Here is a 21,404-nt window from a genome sequence, read left to right as displayed (position 1 = left end):
TTTTTAATATTATTACATAAATTGATACACTGTGGGGAGGAGAATGAGTCTGGTGTTTCGGTTGTGTGGATTGTTTTGTGGTTTTTGGGGGTGTGTGTGTTTAAAGTTGAGCTACTGTGATATTCCTTCTGACCATAACTGCTATAACAACCTAGGTATTTTATAATGAGCAGTTTGTAGTCTGGGAAAGAACAAAACAAGTTTAAAGAAAGCAAGTAACAAACCACACATCTGTCAAGCTTGATGGTATGTAGCCTCATATAGGAGCAACTTTTCTGCATATATGAGAACAAAAAATGAGAAGGGAAGGAATGAGTCTTGTTAAGACAGTTTATAAAAGATAAAAAATAAAAGTGGTTGATTTGAAACTTTGTTATCACATAATTACAGAAATGGTAAGCAAAGAGCAGATCTTGGACTTGCTAAGCCCTGAGTTTTGAAGCAGGATATGATGATGCTAGTGACAGTGATTGTGCAAGTTATTGTAGCCTTTCTGTTTTCCTGTCTGTTATGCTAATGATAATACTTCACTGAGTATATAATAATTAAATTATAAAATGCTTTGAACACCCATTCTACTGTGATATTATTCACTATCTAACTAGCTCATGTAACATAAGCAAAATAAGACATTGTTTTTCTGAGCAGGTTCATGAATGATCTACAAAATAGATTCATTGCAGTTTGGTTACTATTAAGGAATTTGTTTTCTCTTGTTGTAGCAGTATACTTTATTTCATGAGTGCTAGCATCCAAAATGACAATAATGTTTAAGACATGGGGGCTGCGAGGAAGAAAGAAGGAACAAAGTTATTCCAGAAGGAGTGGTTAACATTTATGTAGGAAAGACTGTCAAAACAACTTCCATATTAAACAGAAGAATGTACTGCAGACTTCAGAAAGATTTATCCACTTTATCGACTGACATGTTTGCAAAGTGGTACAGAAAAATTTACATGCCTTAGGGCGTGGAAAACATGCATTATTAACTCTGTTTTAAAAGGCTCTTTAACTTCCTTGTTGCCAGATGGGATGAAAAAAAACCCCTGTCCTGCACTGCAAATGGCCTCCTGTTCAACACTGATCGTTTGCTAGTCTGGAGTCAGCTTTGGTGGATGAAGAAGGCTGGTGAGTCTAAGGTATGTAGGTTCTGTGCTTCCATTCCGTAATGTGAAGGGACTGTGTGACACTCGGAAGCCCTTTGGGTTTGGATACCCTAAAGCATGTAAACACATGGTGCTGCAGTCGTATTTGAATTAAAAACTGTGAGTTTCCAACTTGAGTTGCAGATCTTTCGATCAATAAGGATTGTTTTTCCAGCCTGGATGAGTATGTCGTGTGGTGTAGGTCTCGTATGGGTTTTATTAGCATATATCTCTTAATTGTAAAGGCAACTTAGGAAATTAAGTAATTAAATTAATTTGACAAGGTTATTGCTTAATAACTTATCATAGTCTGGGCTGTGTTCATAAGTATAGTATTTGACTTCATTAATTAGATCAGAAGTTAGGCCCTTCTAGCAAAGCTAACATTGCAAAAGCTAGCAATGCTAACATTGTTAGATGTAATATTAATTATTATTATAACTTAGTTTTTTTTGGTTTTTGCTTACAGATGTTTGACAGAATCAGACGATCTGATGAAGCTTCTGCTTCTTCAGCACAGGGTAAGAAGTTCAAAGTAGATGTTTTTGACGTAATTACTCTTAAAAAAAAATTAATTATCAGTATAAGCATTAGATCAACTTATATTGCATAATTTGATTTCCTAAATTCCATTACGGAACTTGGATGGAAGGACTGACTCCTGAATCATCCAAAGAGTTTCCATGTAGCTGTAATTGTCTTGTCCTGTTATAAGCTGTTTAAGACATGTTTCATTTTATCTCAGTGATCACGGATGTAGGAATACCAATGTAGATTGCCTAGTCTTGAACCCAGACAAATCAGTAGAAAAATTCACACTCAGCCGCAAAAGAGTGAAGCTCTTGGATGGACTTTGAGAACAAAAAGATTCTTGAACTTACTAAACTTTTTACCTTCCTTTAGAATAGTAATTTTGACAAATGCAATGCAAGAGAAGTAGCTAGTTGCAGGTAAACTGTCTCAATTTCTTTGATATTCTGTTGCTTTTAGTGTTTTGTTTTGTATGTGTGTTTGGTTGTTTTATTTTTTTGGTTGTTTTGGTTTTGTTTTTCTGTAGGAATCCAAAGACATGGTGCTGAAGGCTCTCTACAACAGGACAGCAGTAGCAGGTAAGTTAGGTGATGATCTAACTGGTGTCTAGCTTAATGCTTACCAAGGTAAACTGGGAAGAATCTGCTTTTCAGCCTTATCTGTTGTCTTGTATAAAAGATGACAGTGAGGCACAATAAGTGTGTGATGGAGGTCCTCTGTATCTTATACCAAACACTATTAAAAATTATGGGGAAGGTACACTGTAGTGCCCAAAACTAATATGTGTCGGGTGTCTTTGTTTTGTTTTGTTTTTTTCCAAAATACTAAAAAATAGAAGAATGAGAAGATGACTCTGCCTTTTCCTGTAGAGGCAGTTCTTCTCAGATTTCAGCCCACTGTGCCTTCAAGCTGTTATCCTTTGTTCTGCATTTAAGAAAAAGTTTGTCCAAATTTGCTTGGGAATACCTTAAAATACATGGTCCTACTTATCATTGCAATTCTGAAATAGAAATATTTATCTCGCAAGTTTGTTCCATCGCTGTGGTAAGATAGATATTTAGAATTTCCCTGTTAAGGACATGCATTAAATAACCCAACATGTCTTGGTAATATTGCGTGCTTCTTTCAGTTCACAGGCAAGAGGGCAAGAACATGCTTGGCCTGGAGTATCCACTGTGCAAAATAGACAAGGGTACTGCAACTGTTGCCACGTACACTACAGTAATCTGGAACAGGTGAGATGGCTTCTGCACAGTTCAGCAACAGATAGCAAGGAGCACCAAAAGGCATTATCAGCTTTTAAAATATCAGCTGCTACACTGAATAACCAATACTGAGTGAAAAATAAGCAGTTTGAATTGCAGAATGTGTGCACTGAGAAAAAGATAGCCTTCTTGTCTATTACCTGTTAAAAAGATGCCGGTGAAGTGGCATGGCTGCTGCAGTCTTCTTTTCTGAAGTGGTGCACTGCTGTGCATTGCATCCATTACATTTATTTCTGTGTCTTTAGTCTTGAGTTCTGTAGGTATTGTAAATTATTAAGGTTATAGTAATATGTTTGATATCAAGGCTGAAGACATTTGATCAGCTGTTTTCTGTTCTTTAGCTCTATCAGTCTCCTGTCTTTTAGATTTTTTTTATTAGAAAGTAGAAGCCTATTTAATCTTCTACACTTATGAAAATCCTTGTTAATTACAGTGAATTATAGAATGTTTACTCATATGAAGTTCAAGAATATTTTAAGTCATTTATAGAAACATTTATTGTATTTGTTCTAGTTAAAAGACCTGTGAGCAGCTGTGAGATTTGTGAGAGCATTTGTACTACTTTCAAGAGATTTGTCAGCACCTATCAGAACCATTAACTTAAGTTCCAACTCAGAAAGACATTTCAATACATTTTAGTATTATTTGAGACTCCCTAAGCCTGCTTAAAAATCTCTATTAATTGAGGCTGTAAAGTAGAAAAGGCTGAAGACTTTTCTTTTTATTTAAATATTTTCATAGCAAAGATTTAACCCGGGAAGTAATTTTTAGGAATAGGCCAGTGTGTTTACAGTAGTATTAGACTAATCATGTTTTATCTTTCACCAGCATGTTTTCAGCTCCCAGCACAGACATTTTACCACATACTGTAGGAATCGTACAGGTACCAGTAGCTTGATGGAGCGTTTTCTGCAAGATGTTTTACAGCATCATCCTCACAGATACCATGACAACAGGTATAATACAGATGGCTTTTTTGTTTTTAGTGTATGTTGTTCAAATGCATGTATTACAAATTCCTGTTTCTTTTATACTTCTGACCAGTAAATTTTGCCCATTTGAGGTGAAACTTTTTCAATGAAGACAATTTAGAAAAAAGTGTATTTAGGTAAACATCATGCAAGTGTATTGCTTTTGTGTTGTCTCTTCACTTTTAAACTTTTTCACTACTTTAGGATTTGAGACAACACCACTGATAGCATTTAAGTGTGAAGACCTAAAAAAAGATGGAGTATATGGGTGAACAGGTGTAATGGCAGACTGTACAATCTCATATGCATTTACAAATTCTTATAATTTGAGCTTTATATATTTTATTATAAATATTATTATTCTGGGCTTGATATACATGTTTAGCAGTGTATTTTATGGTATGTTTTGAAAGAGTTCATTATTTTTGTTTGTTGTTTGTGGATAACTTCAGGTAAATATTTACATGTTTATTTTATCATCCTTGCAGTTCACATGTTCAGTTAATACTTGAATTACATTAATTGGCCAATTAATTAATGCTCAAATTTTGAAAAGTGTTCTCTTTATTTATCGTGTGCATGTTTTAAGAGTGATAAGTGTTAGGTTTTTCTCTGTAGATGAAAGAAAATAAATCTCATTCTAGAAAAATGAGGTAGAATAGAAGGTTATTTTGTCTGAATGCAGTCATATTGATATTATCAAGGATGTGACAAAATAAGTTAATATGCATGTCTGTACCAAATTAGCTCAGGGCATATACACATCACTACAGATAAATAAATGAATCCTTCCATCTTCAAGAAATAAATTCAAACCCAACCTCTTAAGAACATCCACAATTTTTTACCATGGAGAAAATATAAGATTCACTTTAAGGCAACATCCAAATGAAAAAAGCCCTCTCTCGAGGTGTCACTAATACAAGGTTATTCCTTTGGTGAATGAAACCTACTAACTAGGGAAAACAAGCTACCCATGTTCCTCTAAGTTGTTGGAAGAAGGAATGGAATGAGAAAAATAATGTACAAAATCTAGATGAAGTTGGAGGAAGAAGAGGGAAGAGTAATCCCAAATCTAGACAGAGTTTGGAGGAAGAAAAGCAAAGATGGAAAAGCGAGGAATAGATTTATGTTGTGGTCCTGCTCTGAAACAAAAGTCATGGTCTTAACTGATATCTGAGGTAAGGATTGGATTCTCTTCTTTCACATTAAAACTCTTGGATTATTATACAGTTTACACTCAGTTCTTTAAATAACTGTTTTTACTATTTAGCTGAATTCACACAAGGGATCTTGAGAGTGTCATTTTAAAGATTATGGAAATATTTCTTAGACTTGATTTGTTTTGCAGAACCAGTATACCTAGTAGTTATGTGGAAAAATTCATCAGAGCTTTGCCTTATACCGAATTTCAAAGGATGTTGTTGTTCTGTCCCTCCCCCAGTAAAAAAAAACAAACCAAACCAAAACCAGATACACACAAACTTCCAAATCATTCCTTCCTCCAAACTCTTGGTGTATAAGTTTTTTACATAAAGAAATAATACTGAGCATTTAAGAGAGTAAATCTTTCCTCTGCCTTTGGGGGTAATTTGTAGCAAAACTATCAGAAGTACCTAACTGTATAAAACTGTAGTTCTGTTTCCTCTGCCCCAGAGACATTTGCTTATAAGTTATTTTTGAAAAGTGGATGTAGGTTGTTAACTGAGCTATAAACCTATACATTTGTTATATTTTATTTATATCAAAATCCATTTAGTCCTATATTGAGTCTTTCAGGAGTGTCCAGATGCCAGGTGTTTCACACAGAGATGGAAGAACTTTTAAGTGAGAAAGTTAAAGAATTATTTTTACTGCCTTTGGCCTTCCCCTTAGGTCCTGTTTCAGAGCTTAGGTGGCCAAGTATTCATGCAACAGTAGGGCACAGCAGTTCAATTGGCAGGCATTATTTGATCATCTAATGTGTTTGATTACTTTGCATTTATATAGTAATAGAAATAATCCTCTTTTTACTGTTTCATTATATGAAGTTTCTCTTGCTCACTCAGTCCTATAACCCTGAGCTGTATGTACTCTGAGTTATATAACTAAGGAAATTCCTGTGCAATGAAATTTGTTCATGATATTTCTGTTATCTGATGTCTGCCATTTATTAAAATAAGCATCCATTTGTGTCTCACAAAGTCTCGTTATAACTTTCAAATGAAACATAATATTCTTTTCTTTGGTTATATTTACGTATTTTTAAAATTATTTTAATTGGATTTGCCCAGCTGCTACATAACGAAGCCCTGTGGGTTCCTGTATTGCATAAGAGAAACAGTCGTTATCTGTCAGTTGTGTTAATTCTACAAGATGCAAACCTTTGTATTCGAGGCAGTCCTAAAGACAGAACTGCCAGTTACAGAATATGTTAACATCTGTTGTCAGAGTGGGGCTGAACAATCAGAACTTGGCTTCTTATAGAAGTGAGTCAGAAGCTGTGGTATGTCCGAGAGAAACAGTAAACATGGAATTCCTTGGCAACATGTGCAGGGTTCCTATCAGGCATCCATGTTTTGTAGGGAAAAGGGCATTTATGCTCAATAGCGGTTTTATACTGTGTTGTATTATTATGTTCCATTTCTCTACAAAAGAATTTTTTCAATTTCTCAATTTTAGTTAATGATAGGATGACCAGTGAAGTAACCTCTTTATAGTCTACAACTTCAACCAAAGGCAATACCTTTACATTTTCTTCCTTTGCTGTATTTATAAAATTATTGTAATCTATTTTTGGCCATTCTTAATTGATGGCATCATGAAGAGGGTAACAGACTAATGCCAAATTAGCTTTGTGGAACATTCCCCTTTCCCTCTCCATAATTTTTTAAAATTCACGATCTCTGCTAATGTAGCAGAGCTGGTAATTTGAGTTTGTTTGTTAGAAGTGATGCACTCTAGGTAATTACTCTTAAACCCTCCATACACTGCTATTGTTTGAAAAATCTTAAGTATATTTACAGTATTTATATAGGCTGATTTTTTTTTTTTTTTCCCTCCCTCCCTTTTAGACCAACATACGATGACATACCACTCCCCATCACTCTGGAGGCTCCTAGGATTTCTTGCCTGACCCCAACAGAGATGCAGAAAAAGAGAAACAGTGACACACAGGAGATTTCCAGCAAAGACAAGGAGTCCATTGGTGAAATACACTCTTCTGCTCCATGCCTGTCTCATGAGGGCACAAAGAAAACTTTTGTAACACAAGCAGTTTTTCAAAAACGAGAAAGAGGCCAGGAGCATGTTCCAGGAATATCCCAGAAGTCTATTGGCATCTGTAGCGATAAGAAATGGGTTACTCTGAAAAATGCAAATCATAACCATGAAGGTCAGTTTACAGCTGTGAGCCCTGTACCTCAGCAATTTTCCATCAGTCCTATAATCCACAGTTCTTCTGTTAATTCTAAAACAGGAAAAAATGTTAGGGATTTGGCAGCATCAAATCTGTTTCTCCGTAGTCGGTGTGATGAAAGGGCAACAAAGGCCTGCAGTAGTGATGTGTTATTGAACCCATGCTTGAATCCTGCTCCAGCACTGGCTCACCCAAAACGCCCTTCAGTTTCTCATCAGAATCCTACATGCAGCCACAGCAATTCTTTATTTATTACCTCAGGTCAATCTCTCTCAAAGCGAGATAGTTTACGAACTCAGGATGAAACTTTGGTGTCTGATCTCCATCTCAGGGATACTGTGGGTATCAGCAGCTCCTTACATCTTGGGACATCCCCACAATTAACAAGATGCAAAAACGTGAAGACAAACAGAGATGATGGAAGTTCAGTGGATGAAACTATTGAAGATGTAATTTTGAAATACTGCCATGAAACTACATCTGAAGAAATTTATATCACAGAAGAGAATAATCCCTGTTTAACTTTTTCATCACTTCTGGACCATACTAATTTAGAGGGCTCTGAAATGAGTTTTGACTGTGATGCACCAATACAGGCAGGAACAGACTTACCTAAGGCAGCTATAAAAGATATAGAATTCCTAAAAGAGGTCCAAGTAAGTTTGCAAGATAAAGACTATGGAACACAGCTCTGCTCTGTCTTAAAAACTGAGTCAGTAGAGAAAACAGAAGCAGTGAAACAGGATGTCGTAGTTCATACTGAAGAACCAGTTCTTCCAGCTCTGCCTCATGTGCCTCCTTCTTTTGTGGGAAAGACTTGGTCTCAAATAATGTATGAAGATGATATAAAAATTGAAGAACTTGTGCGCGATTTCAAGGAGGGTCGTTTTCGCTGCTACTTTGACAGTGAATCGTCAGCCAACTGTACAGGGAAGAGAATGAAGAAAAAAAAGCAGAAGGATGAAAAAAGGATCAATGTTATTGAGGGTAACAGAACAGAAAGTGCATCAGTTAAAGCATTGCCAGAATTTAATGATGCTTTAAGTGGTGGCTCTGATTTTGATAACCCATCTTTAGCCTCAGATACACTATGCAAACCACAAATACTTAAAATGCCTAGGAAAAGGACATGGCGCCTGGCTTCAAGGTGCCAGGTGGTTAAAGTCAGCCATGGCACCCAAACAAGTCTATTGAACTACCCCGTAGCAAAAAGGAAAATGTCTAGAAGAGAATCTGATCCAGCTGATCAGAAAGCAAGCGTCACGTGGTTGGAGAATGAAAAAACTCCAAACATGAAAACTAGACTATGTGCCCTTAAACTTCCAGAGTCCTACAGCAAGATTATGAGTCCTGTACAGCCCAAGACAGTGGTGTATGTACTCTCATGCCCAGAGGTAAAACAGTGTAAAGGTAAACCTGTAGATACTTCCAAAATGAGGAAAAATCGAAACTCCACAGATAGCAAGGACTCTGTAAGGTATAAATACAAACAGTGTTCTTTCAAGTATTATGACCCACTGACAAATCGAATTCTGAAAACACCTCCCAAGAGTCCAGTTGGAGAAAAGGCCAAAAAGCCCTCCCACGTTCGACAGCTTTTCAGAAGCCTCAGCTTTGATGCAAACATGAAAAAACTAGGGGATGCACAGAGAGAAAGCACGCCATCAAAGTCACTCAATTGGTCAGACTACTATAGTTCATCTTCAGCATCTTTCCTGACAGATCCAGATAAAGGGAATGATACAGCCTCAAGTCAAAAGGCAGATGGATCTTCTGTTTCCACAGAAAGAACAGATTGTCTTGTGTCTAGTCACTCCGAGAACTCTTTTAAACACTTGATCATTTCACCTTTGAACTCTGTGGTAGAAGGAGATTGTAGATTAATTCCGTTTAATAGAATTACCAAAACTCCTCTGACCTCCATCAGGAGTGAGTGGTTAGAGAGGGAGAATCCAAAGGCAATATGGAAGAGAAAAGAAGGCAGTAATAAAGAACCATTTTTTTCCAGAAAGGCTTCAGGATCTAAGTCTGTCACACGTACTGTTGGGAGGAGAGGAAACAGAGTAACCGCAGGCAAACAGACTTCCCGAACTAAAAAACAGCAAAAAGAGGGGTTGAGAAGACAACTTCATCCTTGTGCCCAGAAATCTGCTTTCTCCATCCATAGGTGCCAGACAAGGAAGACTACAGTAGGAAAGCACCCTAAGAAAGAAAAGCCTGATGCTAAAAAATTAAAGGTGAGGAGTAAACCAAAAAGGGCCTTTCTGAGCTCAACAGTTGTAACAGGGATTCCTGAAAAGAGGCAGAAAGTCACATCAGAATCTTTTCCCAAGAAACCAGAGCGAGCTTCCTCCAAAGTCAGGAACTGGGGAGTAAGTGGAGATAGGGGTCATCCTAGCACTGTGAACCGACCCTCTCGAAGAACAACTGCTGGACCGTTACTTCGAAACTGTCTTGTTCTGCCAGGTGAGAGCTAGCTACCAAAAGAACTTTTTTTTTTTTTTTCTTCTTTCATAGCCAGCACCTGGAAAAAGGAAAGAGGGGAAAAAAGGAGGTCGTGGACAACGCAGTTGAAGTGCTAGAGCTCCAGAAAGTGCAAAGCCAGTCTAATGTGAAACAAACACAACTGTAAACTCGGCTCTTGTTCCTGGAATGTGGGGACATAATGTATTGCACTGTTCTACTGTGTAAAGCTGCAGAAGTTGTAGATCTGAGTTAAAAGCACTTAGAATCCTGTTTACTAGACTTCACCTGTACATCAGCAAAATGACCTTGAATAGTATCATATTGGTTTTATGGTATTATCAGTGCGTGACAGTGCACTATAATAAGGTAATTTAGAAGCTGTGTTAATTAATTGTGCCTAATTTAATTTCTTCACATAATTCTAAAGTGCAAAAAATGACTTGGTTGTTATGCTAGAAATTAAATGAAGATACATCAATTTGGGCTGAATTCTGTGTATGTATTTTGTGTTTGTCTATATGCGCACCTTCTTCAACACGTAATATATACTTGCCTGTGGAATGGCATTAAAATTAATACAGTATGATACAATTCAGATCAATTCAGTGCTTTCTTGAAATGAAATGTAATTTTACACGTTTTTGTATTGACTTTTTTCCTGAAACCATGTCCAAAGCAGTTGTTTTGAACAAAAAGTCACTGTGGGCTCTCATCAAGCAATAATGGACCATGTTGGTAAGGAAATATGTCTCTTTAGGGAACTGTTCAAATGGTGGTGGCTAAAGTGAAATTTCAAATTCCAAAAGAAATATAGGCTTAGATTTGGGGGTTTTTTGTTTGTTTTTTAGTAGTTTATTGATAAAGTTTATAGGTGAATTTCACATTCCTTATTGGGGGGAATGGAAAAGTAATAATGCAAACAAATAAATATTTAAATAAACCTAAAGTATCATCCACGTAAATGTATTAGAGTTCAAATATTTTTTTAAATATTTAGGTGAATTAAAATTATGTTCCATAGAGATTTGTGCTTGGCCACTGATGCTCCAATCAGTATGGTTTTATGGCAAAAAAATCCCCATGGTATTTTGATTTAGTTTTTTTCTTTTTTTTAGTAGTTGTTATGATAGCTTATTTAATGTGTTTAGGAGACATAACCCCCAGTCTTGCGGGTGTCTCTTTGCTCTAAAACCCAAGATTAATTGCTGATTTGTAGTAAGTTAAGCATGTAATTAAACATCATCACAATCAGGACTTTGGTTTTTAAATCTTCCATTTGATATATTGTATAATCTATTTTACTTTAGAGGTCTTTGTATATTCTGTAGTGGTACAATATGTTTTTCAGAACATGCAAAAAACATGGAAAAGCTCAGACTCTGCTGTTTCTGCCAGTGAACATAGTGTATGTGCATTTTCCCCTCAGAAAACAAAACTATTCTTAATTCATTTTCTGAAGTGTCAAGGATCACTGATTTGGACTGAGATAAAGGTGGACTTGGAAATGGTTTATTTTAATATACAGTATGTGAAGGAAATGTAAAAGCTGTCATCATAAACCACATGTTCAAAGAATATTTTTGGGATATTTTTAAATGTATATGCATATTTCCCAAGTTAAATAGAAGATATGCATGTGTCAGCTGGAAAGTTCCTTTACAAGTCAAATATGGTCTGACAGATTTATTTGTTTTGGTTTAATTTATTTTATTTTTTAAATAAAAGTTTATTTCTATGGATGAATTTTCCTATGGTTGTCAGTAGACACAGAATCTTATGACTGTATTGCAAGTCACTGGAAAATGAAGGGTTATAATGTAAGTTCTTATAGCCCTCTTAACTAACTGTGCCTGTATAATTTAATATTTTGTCTAATATAAAACTGATGTTTTTAAAGCAAAGTTTTAAAGGAATGGTTTTTATAGAAAGGCTAATTTTTAGATAAAGCAAAAGAAGATTTTTAAATAAAGTTTGTTGTAAAGCAAAGCTTTAACTCTATAGATAGGTCCCATTCTGACATATTTTTATGATACACGAATGTTTTCCTATCCAATTTCTTCCATCTTATTTTTCACAGTATTTTACACATGAAGAGCATGAATTGTTTTATGTGTGAATAAGTTTTAGTGCACATTGTACTTTAAGATCACTAGTGCATATTTGTGTAGAGTCAAAATACTGTTCTCCATACTCATTAATTTTAAGTTTGTCTTATTCCAGTACACAACTTTTCCTTGAAATCTTAAGTAATAAAAATATCTTGAGGACTATAAAATGACTAATATTTTTAGACTGTAATGCCTTTTTTTGTTTTGTTTTTAATAATAGACCCCCTTGTCAGGGTGGTTTTTTAGAATAAAAGTGTATTATATTTAAATAAAAGTGTAAGTAGTTACATATTTTCCTTAAAAAAAAAAAAGAAAAATGAAAAAAAGTATGAAATGTAGCAATTTATTAGAAGGATAAGATTTGGGATACAAGTCTGGAAAAATTTCTGTGGTTGACAGTGTCAAAATAAGGTTTACTGTAGGTTTGGATGTTATTCTGTGCCTCACTTCTGAGTGTTCAGAAACCTCTTCTCTGCATGCTCAATGACTACTAGGAAAAAAAGGAGAGACAGTGAGAGGAGAAGTAAATACAGAAACTGCTTTGGAAAGAGAATTGATGAACATATGTGCAAAACATAAATTATTTCAGAGACACTCGATATCATGTGCAAGAAGGAGAAAAGGGAAGTTTTCTGGGGTCTTGAGAGATAGACAAGCACTTTCCTATTAGATAAATAATACATATTCTGCTACCCTGTTTGAATACCTTGTTGTTTCATTAGCAGCGTGAAACTTCAAAACATGATTGTGAAGTCTACACAAAGGGCAAACTTGAGAGCTGAAATACTTTCTCTCTGAAGCTGATGGGAGTGTTGTTTGGTTTGGGTGAGATTTTTTTGTTTTGAGTTTTGTTTGGTTTGTTTTTCTTTTTTTAATGTTAGTGGACAAAGATGTTTTGTCAGTATGTTTGCATGTGTTAATATAGAGAAGCAAGAAAAGATAACTGGATTAAAGAGGAATAAAGTCATGCTTTTTTATTCTGATTGACAGCAGTAAGAACCAGGATATTTTACAATAGCTGAGAAAAATGTTAATTTTTTCTTTAGTGCATATGCAATTTTGACCTTCTGCAAGTTCATAGGTTTTTTTGGTTTTAATACATTTCGTATTTTTTAAAAAATCTCTCTCCACACGAAGTACTCATTCAACCTTTTAAAACAATCTTATTCTAAGATTGCTAGGTTGTTATTATTCACTAGTATTGTGAACCATGAGTGTGAGCCAGAGTCGTACTGTGCTAGGTGCTAACCAAACATGGAATAGCAAGCCCCCAATACTTACACTTGCACCAAGTAGTTCTTCAGTTAATTTTCTGATAGGATTTTTTGCTTTCTTGTTCTTTCTGACAAGTTTGCATCCAGTGTTGTTGTAATTGTATTATGAAAGTATTCCTCTCTGGGACTCGGATAAAATGAGGTGTTTCTGTTTGAGACTATAACTTAATCTGAAGTTGTGTTTAAGTTTCATGCAAAATTTGTGCCCAAATGAGAATATGTGTTTTTGTGGTTTTCATGTTCTTGTTCTTGGTAATGTATTTTGCAATACTTTTGCTTGATGCTGTAATCTGTTATCTGCTTCTCTGTCCCTGCTGTCTGTGGATTTGACACATTGTGAGTTTGTAAGGATACAGCAATATTACAAACTTGTCCAGTGCTATTGCTGGATGTTCTTTCTTTGTATCTTCTGCTCATTTAATTTCAGGTTTATTGTTTCCATTTTTTTTCTCAGTCATGTATTTGGATTTTTTAATATTGTAAAGAGCTAAATTACAGGACAGTGTATTCTCTTTGGAAGTAAATCAGTGACAGGTAAACAGAAGAGGATGGTATCCTGATCTGAAGCGTAGAGGGCAGGCTGGTACCTGTGCTCCTGTGCTCAGGAGTCTTATTTACTTCACTGAATAGTGGGAAACAGGAGCAGCAGGATGATTCTTGATTTCTTTAGTGGTCTTCCTTTCTTTGTCCCTTAGGGTCAGCTCTGCCTGAGAACAGAGTATCTGAATTCATACTGGAAAGAGAAGTGTTTCAGCTGTTGGTGTTTTGGGGACAGATAGGAAAAGTAAAATGTGTCTCACTAATGTAACTAAAATCCCAGATTTTTTGTCTTTAATGATTTATCTGCTATGAATTACAGCATTGCTGATAATGTTTTTCAGAAAAATTTGTAATAGCATAGCTCTGAGCATGCCCAGAAACAAAGGTTTTGTTCCTTGTTTGTTTTGCAGTTATGAATTCATTCATTCCTTCAGCAGAACAAATCTTGTTTTAATAAAATTAAGACTGAATATGCATTTTTGTAGTTTCTTTATTCTTGAAGTGAAATTTAACTTGGAGCTATCTGCCATAATTTGTTGTGGAAAGAACTCCAGAGAATGCTATGGAATAAGCTAGTACTGTGAAGGTAGACAGTCATAATTTAAACAGCTGTTCACAACTGTATGATATCTTGACTCAATGAAGTTTTTTGTTGACTTCAGTGAAGCCAAGATTCATCCTATTCTGTGCCAGCTGAAGCAATGACACCCTAGGATGGCATTGAAAAAGCACCAGGTACGTTTGAAGTGTCTAACTTAACTTTGGCAGCATGAAACCAAGAAGCCCCAACTGCATGGCAAGCCAGATCCTTATAGAGCTTACTCTGTAACAGTTTTTTTTCAGAATGTGCGCTTAATAAGTGAGGGCAGTGACTGGAAGGATCATAATGTTAAGCAGCTTTCTACTTTATGCAAAATGGTTTGGTATCTCTGTAATCACAGACCAACTTGATGCATGCAGAACTGTCTTCAAAGCTGTGTGGAACAATACTTCTAAGAATATCTGATAGATAGAATATTAGAATACCTTGAACAGTAGAATACCTTGTTCTGTAAATTTAGTAGTCATTTGCTGTTTGTAATAGTGCTTGTTTAAACCAGCATGGTGGGTTGCAGGAGCAAGGCACACAGATGTGTCAGTCGGATCAATAAATGGCTGAAGGGCATAGCTGTGTGGTTTTCTGAGGATTTAATAAGCCATAAAATTTCAGGGCATGCTTTGCAGTTTTCAATCCATACTTGAAGATTGCTATGTATTATGTAGTTGGCTGAATGAAGTTATTACTGTGCCATCAAATAATGATTAATTAAAGACATAATTGTTCAACCATCTAAACCTGGAGTTTCAAACATGATACTGTAACCAAATTTTAAGTCAGGTGATTGCATCTTTCATGGGAAATATAAGCGATTAACAATATGCTTATAGAGTGTACAATGGAGATCCTGTCCAAATTGGCATATTTTAGACTTATGATGAAATTAATAGCATAGTTTTAGTTCGCTTTGGATTCATTGGAATAATTAGTGTTGTTATTATTATGGTTCTGTGGTTCTGGAAGTCATAATTATTTTCTAGGAGTGCAGAAGCATTTTGGATGAAATATATTATTGCAGTTTGCATCAGCAATTCTAAACCTAGGCTCATTCTTTGTCAGTGTTCCGCCCTTAAGGAAAACTGAAAAACCATTCTTCCCAAATGCTAGCGTTCATAAAAAGGTTTTTAAATATCACACATCCTCAAATATAAAGATACTTTAATGTATTAAAGCTGGTCAACCTCTCCTTTGCTGTGTCATACTGTTACTGTTCACACTGGTGCATCTGACAGTGTTGGTTATAGCTTGCTTAGTTATGATTAATATTGTTATGATTAATATTGTACAAACAAGTTGCAGAATCGAAATACACCCTTGCTTGCTCATGCAGAGAGCTTAGACACTGTGCTGACCTGGAGACTGTGCTGTAAGAATTAGCAGCAAAGCTAATTATTATTGGCAAGACATGGTAGTTCTGATTGAATCTGAAGTCAGGATAATGTTGGAGTCAAAGTCAGCATATTTTCACCTACCATAATTAGTGACTGGTTATACAGCACTTTCTGTGGATGTAAAGAACTCTTAAGTGTTGAATATTACCAAGAATTATCTTCTGTATTCTTATTTTAGACATTATTGTTCAACGTATTTTTGAAATACATTGATATGTGTGTATTTTTGTGAATATACATGTGTATTTGTGTCATGGATAAGCACAATATTTTTTTCTTTTTAGAGCTTAAAAGAGAACACTGATGAAATAGTATTTTACATATTTTTATTTTCAATTATACAGAGACTGTTCACTTTTTCTCTGCTTAGCATATTTCTTTTTTCCTCCCTCACACTCCTCCATTTTAAAATAAGAATTTATCTGCAATGCAGAGTTCTCCATCTTTATTTTCTCAGAGTAGGGCGTGATGAGTGTCATTTGGCTATACCATGGATATAGTTTTATGTAATTCTGTAGTTATTGCATATGCCTTTATAACTATCTCTGCCTTTTCATGGAAGCTGTGAAGTGGAGCCAAGCATCCCTGTCTGTCCCTAGTCCTTCGGTCTTGTTTTATTGCTTACTCCATTCTTCTCAAGCTCACTAGTGCAGCCAGTGGGTCAGCTCCTCGTTTCCTTTGTTTCATTTAGCTCTACAGTATGTTGGAAAACAAACATTTGAATTAGTTGAAACCATTTTCAACCAGTTTTTCCTGTAAGACACTCACATTCTCTTGTGTGTGGGGAAACAAAAATCTGGCTTATGTTTTGGCAAGTCTTGTGTTCTCACCATCTCTTAGCTTGCAGAACCACATTAAGGGCTGAGGTTGGCAGGCACCTCTGGTGACCATCTGCTCCAGTCCTCTGCTCACAGCAGACTCAGCTGGAGCAGGCTGCTCAGGGCCATATCCCAGGGGATTTTGAGCATCTCCAAGAATGGACATTCCTCTCTGGTCAACCTGCTCCAGCATCCGACCACCCACTCCCTCACAGTTAAAAAGGTTTTTATCTCTGTGTTTAAACAGAGTTTCCTGTATTTCAGTCTGTGCTCAGTACCTCTTGTCCTTCTGCCATGCCCTGCGTGTCTGTTCACTGGCTGGCAGCTGGACTGCTGCTCGTGCTGTGTGTCTCCCGGTGTGCTGGCACGGTCCACAGTGGCTGGGGAGAATAGCTGGCACTGAAATACTTGCCCAACTGTGCCAGGGGAGATTTTCTTCAAGTGAGGAACCCAGCTTATAAAGGTGAAGGTGACTGTGACAAACAACTGTGCCAATGAGGACCTTTGGTTTTCCTGAGGTTTACCTGGCTTCTGTAGCAAAATGAATCCCCTAAAACAACTTTCTGAGACTCGATCCTTCTTTTTATCCTACAGGAGTTGGGTTGTTCGGTTTTTTGTTGGCTTTTCCTTTTTCCCCGCTAGATTTTTTGTTCTCTTTTGAATATTTCGAGTTCTATGGGTTTGCTGACTGCAAATCTAAACCTTCATGTTTGTGTGCTACAATTATAAATTTGTTACCAGTCTATACAGTCCTTGTGTATATTCTTTCAATGTTTTTTTTCCTGTTTGCTTTTAGCTCCCTTTGCTGTTTATTGAGACTTCTGTATTGGTTTACACTGAGACAAATATTTTGTTCTACTTGGCTTAGTGTTAATTTGGTTTGATAAATATATTACAAACATGGTATTCAGGGTAACTTGCTGTGACTTATTTCTTTTGGGCTTGTTTACACTATGAATTTTTATTGTTTTGCTTTTTTCTTTTGTATTGTATTTCTTGCCTGTGTTCGTAAGGAGTTTGTGTTTAGTTTCCCGCTGCTGATAATTACATTAAATAGCTTTTGATGAGAAGGGCTGAAGGAACAGGAGTTAAAAGAGCCCTCTTTTGCTGACTTGTGCTGCCATTGCTTTCTCCCAAGCAGGCTAGTGGCATTGTGCAAAGACCCAGGCTGCATTAAGTAGTATTTTTATACTTTATCACTATCTCTCTCTCTATTCTGTGAGATACAGATATTTAGATTAAAAAATTTTGTAGAACAACTAAAACAGTAACATTAGATTAGCACACTTTGCTATTGTACTCTCTCCCAAATTTTATATGGAAAAAAAACTTGATAGATTTGTATGAGAGAGATGAAGTTACAAACATGCCTGGTATGTGAGCTTACATTGTTTGTCCCTCTTTTTATGCTTAGATTTATCTTTAAGAGGGCATTTTGTTTTCACTTTCTATTTGTTTGAATACTGTGGTGTGTCTCTGCCATTGGTCTAAGTTCTTTCTCCTAGTCCCTCTTAGATAGGATGAGAGTGCTATATTTTTTCTTTGTAAATATACACATTTCTCCTAAGTATTTATAGGGAAAGAATTAACATTTGCCAAATGGTGACTTGCAAATCTGAGCTCCACTGTCATCAGTTTGTATTAACTTTCCAAATTCTTTAATTACAACTGAAGCAGTGGGGAAGACATGAGTTTGGAACTCACTCTGAAATTTTACATGAAGTATTTAAGCTGTGATGGGTTTGAGTTCTTTTTCTCCTTTCTCTTTCTTCAGCACTGTTTTAAAGAGCTATTTTGTGCTTTTAGCAATGTCTTGATAGTCAAAATGCTCAGACTATCAGTAGGCTTAAAGGACTGAGTAGTGAAATTCAAGCACAAGTTGACTTGTTTTTAATTTTCATTTTCATGTTTCTAAAACTTGGAAGTGAAGAGGAATATCACTTATATCACAGTCTCAGGTTTATACTTTCAAGGAAAAAAATTTTCTTTCTAAATTATGAATTCCAAAGATATTTGTATGCTAAGTGTGGATGCTTCAGTGAGGAAAGGTTGTGGTGGTTTGTATTTTTATTTAAAGTAAATATTTAAACGTAATGCACTTGATGTAAGTGAAGATCATGTAGCATTTGAGATGTCAAGAGACCATTTTGTAAGCAGTGCATGGGAGGATACTTGCTCTTTTTCGGCCTTTTGTTATTATGTCACTTAAGGCACAGAGGATTTTTCTCTTGCAGTTGCAAAATGCGTATGTATACTACACTGAAAATTAATGTTAGAAGAAGAAGTAAGGGTCTGGAAACACACTTGGTTAAAAAAAATAATTGTTGCATATGGTGAAATATATGTATATATGAAAGGTCTTTATGGCATTCACTGTGTGATATCAAGGTTTTATCCATTCATATTTGTGCATTGTACAAATATTGTACAATGAGCTTATTTGTCAGCTAGGAAGTATCTAGTCAAAAGATGTTTGAAACGAATTACGTTGAGGTAACTGAGTTTTTGGAAAGTTTGGATGTAGATCCTGATTTTGCAGTTTGAATAAGTGAATTTAATACATACAAAATAAACTTCAGTGTTGCTATGTCTGTTCCAGTCAAGGGAGGGCAATAGGACATGAATCCAGTAAGTTAGAGCCCAAATCATCTAAGAGCTAGCTTCTGTCATCAGCAAACTTCTGTCAGTTCAAGGGGACCTACTTCTGAGCTGCAACTGAAATCTGTAACATTTTGTGCTGATTCAGAGCCAGAGTGCTGCAGGTATAGCAGAATATTCATCCGCATGTTTGGGCTGAAATCAGTTGGTGTCAACACAAAAACCTTCAGTGTCAGAAATGAGCCTGGATCAGGTCCCAGGTAGCATGTACCACTGCACTATTCATACCCCAAGAATATTTGTTCATTTTACTTAAATACATAAATTATTTTGATACACAGTTATCAGTAGTGAGAAAGCTTTACAACTACAGCAGACATGCCTGTCTCGTATTGGCCTTTTTAGCCACCAGCGCGCTTGTGACAAACGCGGGTAGAGACCTTTCCCAAATCTTCGTTCGCGAAGCCCAGCCATGATGATGACAGCAAACAGTAATTTCGACACGAGTCCACCTGCCTAACCCAGGAAGGTCAGTCATGCTACAGTTTCTTACCTGCTGCTTCCAATTAAGAATCTATTTAGCTTGCTTTTCTTCAGTGGCTTATGTGCTGGATAGTGTAAAATCAAAGGCCGCTTCCTATCATTCTGCCTCGAGCCAAAATGCTAATTCTTCCAGTGTTCTTAACTGGTGTTTTGATAGCATGTGTCACAACACAGGCGACTGCACAGCGAGGCTGCCAGTGTACGTTCTCCCAGCTGTGCAGCTGCCTCAGGCAAGCTAACTATAGCTTTGTTTTTGTGAGTGGTGTGTCAAAGCCATCTATTTATAAACCAAATTAGAAAATGCCTTGGAACTGTAGTTTTTCTTTCAGGCTTCACTTTCAGCTATACAGAAGCTTAGTATTCCATATTCATATATTTAGCTATAAAATTTAAACTTGTCTAAATAATAAAAAATAATATATTAAACAAAACAACCCCCTCCCCTCCATTAAATTATTAAAATTTAGGAATATAGGTATCAGTCATAAAACATTTTAAAATATTTTTATACCTTTACCCATAAGATGAATCATGAAGGATGTGGAGATGCACTAACCAAATAAAGAAGAGGCATATTTATTTTTTCCAAACTGGAAAAATGAGATAAAATACTTAAGAGGAACATTTTAAACATGTTCACTAGTTTGGACCTTCTTCAGTCAAATCAAGATGCACACTGACTAATGTTAGAGGTTTAACTGGTCTGGATGCTGGTCCAAATATTTGCTAGATATTTATGAGGATCAGGCCCTAGGTAACCTGAAATGAATATTAATAAAAATGGCATTCAACATAAATGGAGATCCTTGATCATGTGGAGATAAGCAACCTTCCAGAATCTACAAAAGAAAACAAACCCTCCAATTTGTTCTGATTTTTGGATCAATAAAAGGACTTGACTTTTATTACTACTTTATAGGGGCCAGGATAAAGTTGTGGAGTTTAGATCTGGTTTACGTAGGTTGAACTTCACTAACCTCTTGTGGGTAATACTTCAGTTTGTAAGTAGCCAGCCTTTTCTCAGGGGAGCCAATAGTTTCCCATGAATAGGTGATGTTAGTAGTCCATGCAAATGGTATTGAAGTGTTTTCTTTATTAAATAATAGACCTCTCTCACAGATTAATCTCCTATAACTAAACATTTTCTTTTAAATATAAACGGCTCTGTACCACTTTTAGAACACTCAGATTACTTTGTTAAATTATTAACCAGTTTTTATCATCAGTAGGGGAGTTTTTATAGAAATGAGAACAGGATCTTACTCACTGGTTATTTTTAAAATGTGCCAATGTGAAGCCTTGTACTTGTGACAAGGCTCATGAAGCTTAACAGAGCTGTTGTACAGATTTTAAAGGACTTAAGAAAATTAGAGATAGAAAAAATTCTTTTCAGGCATAAAATTCCATCCAGGTTTGGTCCTTACAGCATATTTGATAGTCTACTTCTGAAATCAGTGGATGTTGAAGCTGCTTAGCAGGTCTTTGTAAGTTTTTATCATGTTTCAGGATACAGGTAGTAGGCTGTGAATGTTGGTGTCCCCCAGGGATCAGTGTGGGGCCCAATATGTTTAATATCTTTAGTGGTGATTTAGATGAGGGGATTGAGTCTACCATCAGCAAATTGGCAGATGACACTAAGTTAGGGGGGAGTGTCGATCAGCTGGAAGGCAGGAGGGCTCTGTAGAGGGACCTGGACAGGCTGGAGAGTTGGGCTGATTCCAACGGGATGAGGTTCAACAAGGCCAAGTGCCGGGTCCTG

At 36.1% G+C, this 21,404-nt stretch overlaps 1 protein-coding gene across 3 annotated transcripts; it reads left to right on the top strand.

The window, feature by feature from the left end:
• The first annotated feature begins 1,031 nt into the window (after nt 1-1,031).
• Nucleotides 1,032-12,031, top strand: ZDBF2 (zinc finger DBF-type containing 2). Of its 3 annotated transcripts, XM_029959558.1 has the most exons (7): nt 1,032-1,139; nt 1,615-1,666; nt 2,203-2,254; nt 2,806-2,911; nt 3,770-3,897; nt 6,966-9,546; nt 9,827-12,031. In XM_029959558.1, exons 1-7 carry the CDS (start codon nt 1,116-1,118, stop codon nt 9,881-9,883), a joined length of 3,000 nt encoding a protein of 999 aa, XP_029815418.1. In that variant the 5' UTR covers nt 1,032-1,115; the 3' UTR covers nt 9,884-12,031. The 3 variants fall into 3 exon arrangements, with proteins under 3 accessions (XP_029815418.1, XP_029815417.1, XP_017927397.2); XM_029959557.1 differs by having other exon boundaries at nt 6,966-12,031; XM_018071908.2 differs by lacking the exons at nt 1,032-1,139; nt 1,615-1,666; nt 2,203-2,254; nt 2,806-2,911 and adding an exon at nt 4,873-5,093 and having other exon boundaries at nt 3,785-3,897; nt 6,966-12,031.
• The last annotated feature ends 9,373 nt before the right edge of the window (nt 12,032-21,404 follow it).

This window comes from Manacus vitellinus, unplaced genomic scaffold (genome assembly GCF_001715985.3).
Source record: "Manacus vitellinus isolate BGI_N305 unplaced genomic scaffold, ASM171598v3 scaffold_20_pilon, whole genome shotgun sequence".
Classification (NCBI taxonomy): Eukaryota; Metazoa; Chordata; class Aves; order Passeriformes; family Pipridae; genus Manacus; species Manacus vitellinus.
Note: the sequence above shows the minus strand (reverse complement) of the source record. Positions and strands in the feature narration are given on the sequence as shown.

What these genes read in the sequence shown, in the direction of transcription:
- ZDBF2 (XM_029959557.1), top strand. Translation starts at nt 1,116, where the DNA reads ATGAAGAAGGCTGGTGAGTCTAAG. An exon ending in TTCTGCTTCTTCAGCACAGG is followed by an intron (nt 1,667 to 2,202) that starts GTAAGAAGTTCA and finishes GTTTTTCTGTAG; the next exon opens with GAATCCAAAGACATGGTGCT. An exon ending in CAACAGGACAGCAGTAGCAG is followed by an intron (nt 2,255 to 2,805) that starts GTAAGTTAGGTG and finishes TGCTTCTTTCAG; the next exon opens with TTCACAGGCAAGAGGGCAAG.